The 6,079-nt window shown below is 51.8% G+C and overlaps 1 protein-coding gene across 1 annotated transcript; it reads left to right on the forward strand.

Annotated features, from left to right (window-relative positions):
• Nucleotides 1-1,609: 1,609 nt before the first annotated feature.
• On the forward strand, nucleotides 1,610-4,822 carry TPBGL (trophoblast glycoprotein like). The gene is given in 2 exon segments (XM_020989822.2): nucleotides 1,610-2,071; nucleotides 2,073-4,822. Coding segments are annotated over 2 exon segments (1,332 nt in total). The 5' UTR covers nucleotides 1,610-1,942; the 3' UTR covers nucleotides 3,276-4,822.
• Nucleotides 4,823-6,079: the final 1,257 nt, after the last annotated feature.

The following is a 6,079-nucleotide window of genomic DNA, read 5'->3' on the forward strand; positions in this document are numbered from 1 at the left end:
CTTTGGGCCTCATTTTCCTTCTCTGTAAAAGCAGCAGCCTCAGTGATTTCTAGGGTGTCTTCTACTCCTGGTATTCTAGGATTCAAGTTCTATGAACTCCCGTTGGGAATCTTCTGGGACTCAGCCAAACCTGTGCTGATCACTCCAACTTTGATATGCTCAGGTATCTGTCTCCTCTGGCCTAGATATAGAAGAGTTCCTCAAAATTCATTTCCTAATTTTCCACATCTGTAAAATGAAAGGGTTGGGCCAGATGGTCCCTTCCCATGTTTTATGTAAGAAGGACCTTCCCAGATCTGACATTCTATAGGCTCACTTATTTTACTGGATCCTCAACATTTCTGAGAGGGAGGCAGGGCAAGCACAATGATAACCCATTTTATAGATTAAAAAGAAAAAAGTTGATGACCAGAAATAGGAAGTGATTTGCCTAAGATAATACAGCAAGTTAGTGACAGAGCTGGGACTCCACCCTCCTCTTCATCCCTAGACTTACAGACTAGGGCTTTTTCCTCTACAAAATAGGGATTTCTTAGTTACTAGTATTAGTATGTTATTAGTATAAAGGCAATTCAGGATCATATGGGAAAACTCTCAGGCTCAGTTGGGTTACCAATATAATAAGGCCAGACCATGAAGCCAATTAAGGAAGTTTAAAACGCAGATAAGTGAAAGCTGAGTCACTGACTGCCCACCCACCCTTCTTTGAGCTCCTCTTGTCTGCCAAGGCCTGTGCCAATGAGAGGACAAGACGAAGGCAAAGCAGAGGAGACAGTAACTGAAGAGCATACCATCTAAGCCCTCAAGGAGCCTAGTCTGGCTGGGGAAGGGGAAAACGGTAGATGGGGACAGTGAGCACTGGGAGAGACAAGTGTGGGCTGGGGAGGTGGTCAAATAATGCTTCCCCGAGGTGGGATCTGAGGTGGGCAGGCAGATAACTGGGAGACAAACGCAGACTATCAGAGCTAGAAGGGGTTCTGAGGAATCTTCTAGTTCAAACTTTTCATCTTTTAGATGGATTGAGAAATGACTTGTCCAAGGTTACACATCACTTAGGGAGCAAAGCCTAAGTTAACACAAAAGAGTGGGATTTAAAGGAATGTCAGAACCCTCATTTATCCCTACTCCAACTCGAACCTCGAGAAAAAGGCTCAAGGCTGATATCAGGAAGGTAACTTCGCAAATTTTTCTCTCCCTCTCCCCTAGTTCGGGGAGGTCAGTTCTTGGCTGAAGGTAAGGGAAGGTATGGGGAGTGTGACTCAAATCCCTAACCTCGAACTCACCCTGGAAGAACCTTCCACCTTGGGGGCTAGCAGACTCTCTACTTTCCCCACAGTTGGAAGAGGGCAGGAAGATTTAAAGGAACAGAAGAATATGGTTGAAGGATGGAGGAGAGCAATTCCACTGATGTGATAGAGCCACGATGCTGAGTTGGGGGTAGGGGGGAGAGAAGCGAAGATAATAAAAGGGTTCGGAAAGAGGGGCGGGGAAAATGGAGAACTTGAGAGAGTCCAGAGTCTGGGCCTCCTCCTCGAGTCCCCCGCCCGCCCGGGACCTAAGGAAGAAGAAGGCGTGTCCTCGATGCCCGGGAGGAGGGAGAAGAGGGAGGGCAGAGTGGTCCAGTAGTAAAGTCCTCCCCACACCGGGGCTGTCCTGGCGCGGTAAGGGGTAGAGAGGAAGCTGAGGCGTGCTTCACATCTTTCCGGAGAACCCATCTCCAGTCCGCAGCCTAACCATCCCTCCCCATCCACTTCCCCAAAGGGGCACCTGGGGCTTCCAGCTGCAGAGAAACGAGGCAAGCCAGCCCAGCCCAGCCCAGCCGGGCTCCTCCCTTCTTGACCCAACTCACTTTCTGAGAGGAACCGCGACCTTTATACTCTCCCCCCACCCCACGCAGTCCAAGCTTCCTTCCCAGGGGGGCCTGGATGTGGAGGCGGAAGCTATGGTCCCGCGCCCTTCGCCGCCCAGGGCTCCGGCCGCCGCCCGGGGCTCGGGGCTGCCAGGAGTCCTGGGTCCTCCACCGCCGCCGCCTCCCCCGCCTGGGCTCCCGCCGCTGCTGCTCGCGCCACCGCCCGCTGCTCCTGCTCCTGCTGCTTCTCCTCCTGCTGAGCACGCCGGCCGCTCCGTGCCCCTATCAGTGCTACTGTTTTGGGAGCCGGGAGACAATACGCTGCAGCCACATCGTCCTACAGGAACTGCCCCGCGACCTGCCCGCCGACGCGCACAACCTCAGCATAGTGGGCTCCAACCTGACCGTCCTGCGCGCCGCCGCCTTTGCCGGGGAGGAGCTGCCCACGGCTGAGGGCAATAGCAGCGGCGGCGGAGGCTGGGCAGTACGTCTGGCCAACCTCACATCCCTACTGCTCAACAAAGACAACATCCAGGTGGTAGAGGACGGCGCCTTCTGGGGCCTGCCCCGCCTGGCCTCCCTGGACCTCAGCTACAACCCGTTGAGCGCCCTGGGTGCCTCTACCTTCCGTCTACTGCCCGCCCTGAGTGTCCTCAGGCTCAATGCCGCCGCGCGCGGGCTTGGTGAGCAACTGGACGCCGCCCTCCGCGGCCTGGCCACCCTGCGCCGCCTCGAGCTGCAAGCCAATGAGCTGACCCACCTGCCGCCCTCCGCCCTGGATCTGGCGCAACTAGAGGTGCTGGACGCGCAAAGCAACGCACTGACTGGGCTAGCGCCGGATGAACTGCGCGCGTTGGGCAGGGAGACCCAGGGGACCCCGACGGCTCCGGGCCCTAGAGGGCTGCGTGTGTGCCTAGCAAAAAACCCTCTGCTCTGTGACTGTGGGGTGCGGGCGCTTCTGACCCTACTCTACAAGGCCCCCTGGCAGGTGCCTGACGCGCGCAGTCTGCGCTGCGCCGCGCCCCAGGTGCTCCAAGGCGTTTCTTTACTGGCCTTGAACGAGTCAAAGCTGAGCTGCACCCAAGGTCCCCAAGAAAAGGAGGAAGGGGATGAGGAAGGGAAAAGAAGGGGGAAAGAGGAGGGGCCGGAGGGGAATGAGGAGGAGGGAACAGAGGGAAGGGATGAGAAAGGGCAGACGGGTACTGGGGAGGAGTTGGAAGCGTCCTACGTCTTCTTCGGCATCGTTCTGGCGCTCATTGGTGTAGTCTTTCTTATGGTTCTGTACCTGAACCGGCGAGGCATCAAGCGCTGGACGCGCAACCTACGCGAGGCGTGCAGGGACCAGATGGAGGGCTACCACTACCGCTACGAACAGGACGCCGACCCCCGGAGGTCTGGCACCGCCAGCTCATCTGGCACCCTCTGAGCTCGGCCCTCTCAGTCAGGCGGACTGGTTTGCTAGGAAGAAGAGGGGAACTTAGCCGCTATCTGCACCCAACCTTTGGCTCTTAGCCCCTACCCATCCTTTCCCATCTTCAGCATTTAGCCCCCAACCCCTCCCCTTGCTTCAACTAATCCTTAGCTCTTAACCCCCTCCTATCAAAATTTAGGCACTTTGCTCCACCTGGTAAACCTGTAAACCCTAGTCTTGGGCCTTCTCTCAAGTTGTAGGCACTTAACATTCCCCATTATTAGCCACCCCCTTACACTATCCCCCAGGCCTGGGGAAATTAGGACTCAGCCTCGAGTATAGCACGCTCTTCCTTCTCTTCCTATGCTTTCTCCCCTCCTCCTCTTCTTCCTCTTCCTCGTCCTTGTATTCTTCCTTTGCTTCCTAGCCCTTCTCCTTTCTTTTCCTCCATCTTCTCTTTTCCTTTTTTCATTCCTGCCCCCCTTCTTTATTCCCCTCATCTTCTACCCTACCCCCACCCCTCTCTCCTCCTTTGGTTTTGGGCTAGGGAGGAGTCATTAGGATACTAACTGAGAGGGAGGAAAAGATGAGGAGAAATCTCATCTTAAGGCTTTGCAGAAATAGAGGAGTTTGAACGCACTCCCTGAACAGACAGCTGGACTGCTCTCAGGGCCCATTGCTGCTAAAAATGGTGCCTCCACTCCATTCCGCCTATTCCCCTCTCCCTTACCCACCCAATCCTCCTTCCTTCTCTCCCTTCTCATCAGGTGAGATATTTATAGAGCCCTTAGCACAGTGCGTGGCATGTAGCAGGCGCTATATAAATGCTTATTCCCTCCCCTCCCCCATTAATTCGTCTTCTTTCTGTTCCCAATACACCTCCTTCCCACATTTGTCCCTCTCCTCCCTCCCTTTCCTCCTTTGTTCATCTCACTTCTCCCTCACTTGAAATCTCTTTCCTCCCCCTTCATGGAAAACAGAGTGTTAAAGCTAGAAAGGATCTTAAAGCTTATCTAAGCCAAACATTTCTTGACCCTGCTTTCCCCTTCTCTCTGCTTCTCTCTGCTCTTTTTCCTTTTTCTACCTCTTCCTCTTCCAATGCTTCTCCTCTATGACCACCCCTTCCCCACTCCTACCTACTAAACAAACTTGGATCAGTCCCCTCCTCTTTCTCACCTCCTCCAAGGATTCCCACCACCTCAAACCCCTCCTTCCTCTAGGGGACCTTGGGCAATCTGACAAGTTTCCCCTCTTTTCTCAGGCACAAACTCCCCTGCTCCCTTCTCACTGGCCCCAGTGAACCTGTTAAAAATTCTGGGGTCTGTCTGTCAGCCACTTGCATGATCTCAAAGCACACCCATTGTGGGGAGGGGTACTGCCTAATCCTGGAATCCCCTCTCCCTGGGACTTACCCCTTCCGTAGGTCAGGCTGTGACAACAGACTATGTCCACTCTGTGGAAAAGGGAGCTGCCCCATCCCCAGCCCTTGAGACCCAATCCCCCTTTATCTGTTCAGTCTCTTGAGTGGTCAATTTTCTATAAAGCTTGCAATAATTTCTGGACCCTCCAGTTTCCCCCTGGAAGTGCCTGTGTCATTCTTCACCCGATCTTGGAGGGGCCCCGGGGTGTAGAGCTAACAGACAAAGAGTGGGAGTGAACCAACACACACACACACACACACACACACACACACACACACACACACACAGACAGAATAAAAAGTCACCAAATATAAAGAGGTGGAAGGGGCCTTAGAGATATAATTGAATCTCTTCATTTTACAAATAGGAAAACTGAAACCCTGAGAAGGGAAAACACTTACCCAAAATCACACAGCTATTCAGTGAACTAAGGATGGAATCATATGATGTCAGAACTAGCAGGTACCTTAGAGATCATTGAATCCACACCCTTTATTTTAGAGGCAATTGAAGCTCAGAGAGAAGACCGAAAGAACTCAAATAAGTGACAGAGGTGAGACTCATGCAATAGGACAATGACCCTATGTGCCCTTTCTCCCAAAGACTTAGAGCAGTGAGTTAGGATTATGCTACAGCACAAAGAATGAAGTAAGGTTGGGTACAAGGAAAGACTTTATGAGAAGCTGAAGGTGTGGAATGTCAGAATAAATGAGGCAAGTTATGGGATACCATTAAGCAGGTAGATAGATAAAGCACTGGGCCTAAAGTCAAGCAGACTCATCTTCCTGAGTTCAAATCCAGCCTCAGACACGTACTAGCTGTGTGACCCTGGGCAAGTCACTTAACCCTTTTTGCCTCAGTTTCCTCAGCTATAAAGTGAGCTGGAAAGGAAAGGGCAAACCACTCCAGCATCTTTGCCAAGAAAACTCCAAATGAACTCATAAAGAATCAGACACGATTGAACAGCTCATGCTCCATTGAATATTAGCATAGCAGAGCACTGGACTTGGAAATCAGAGAATGTGGGGGTTCCGGTCCTGTTCCACCACTCATTAGTTATGTGATCTTGGCTAACTCATTTGCCCTCATTGAACCTCATTCTTCTCACCTTTAACAATGTTTACACTTATCACAAAAGCACTTTTTAAACTCTAAAGTGTCAGACCCTCTAATGTTAAAGGATCTCTAGGGTCCTTTCTAGTTCTAACATTCTATTTTCCACAAAAGAGAGGAAAAAGATTTCAAGTGACAGAGAAGTAAGTAGACCATTAATGTTAAATCCCAGGTTGATTCACTGTCCCATCAATTCATTAGCCCAGAGGAAAGTCAAAGAGTTTCTTTGCAAAATCAGCCTTACTCTGATAGAATCTATGGCCCTTGATTCCAGAATTATAGGAT

This window comes from Phascolarctos cinereus, unplaced genomic scaffold, assembly GCF_003287225.1.
Source record: "Phascolarctos cinereus isolate Bilbo 61053 unplaced genomic scaffold, phaCin_HiC Scaffold_726;HRSCAF=1367, whole genome shotgun sequence".
In the NCBI taxonomy this organism is placed as follows: Eukaryota; Metazoa; Chordata; class Mammalia; order Diprotodontia; family Phascolarctidae; genus Phascolarctos; species Phascolarctos cinereus.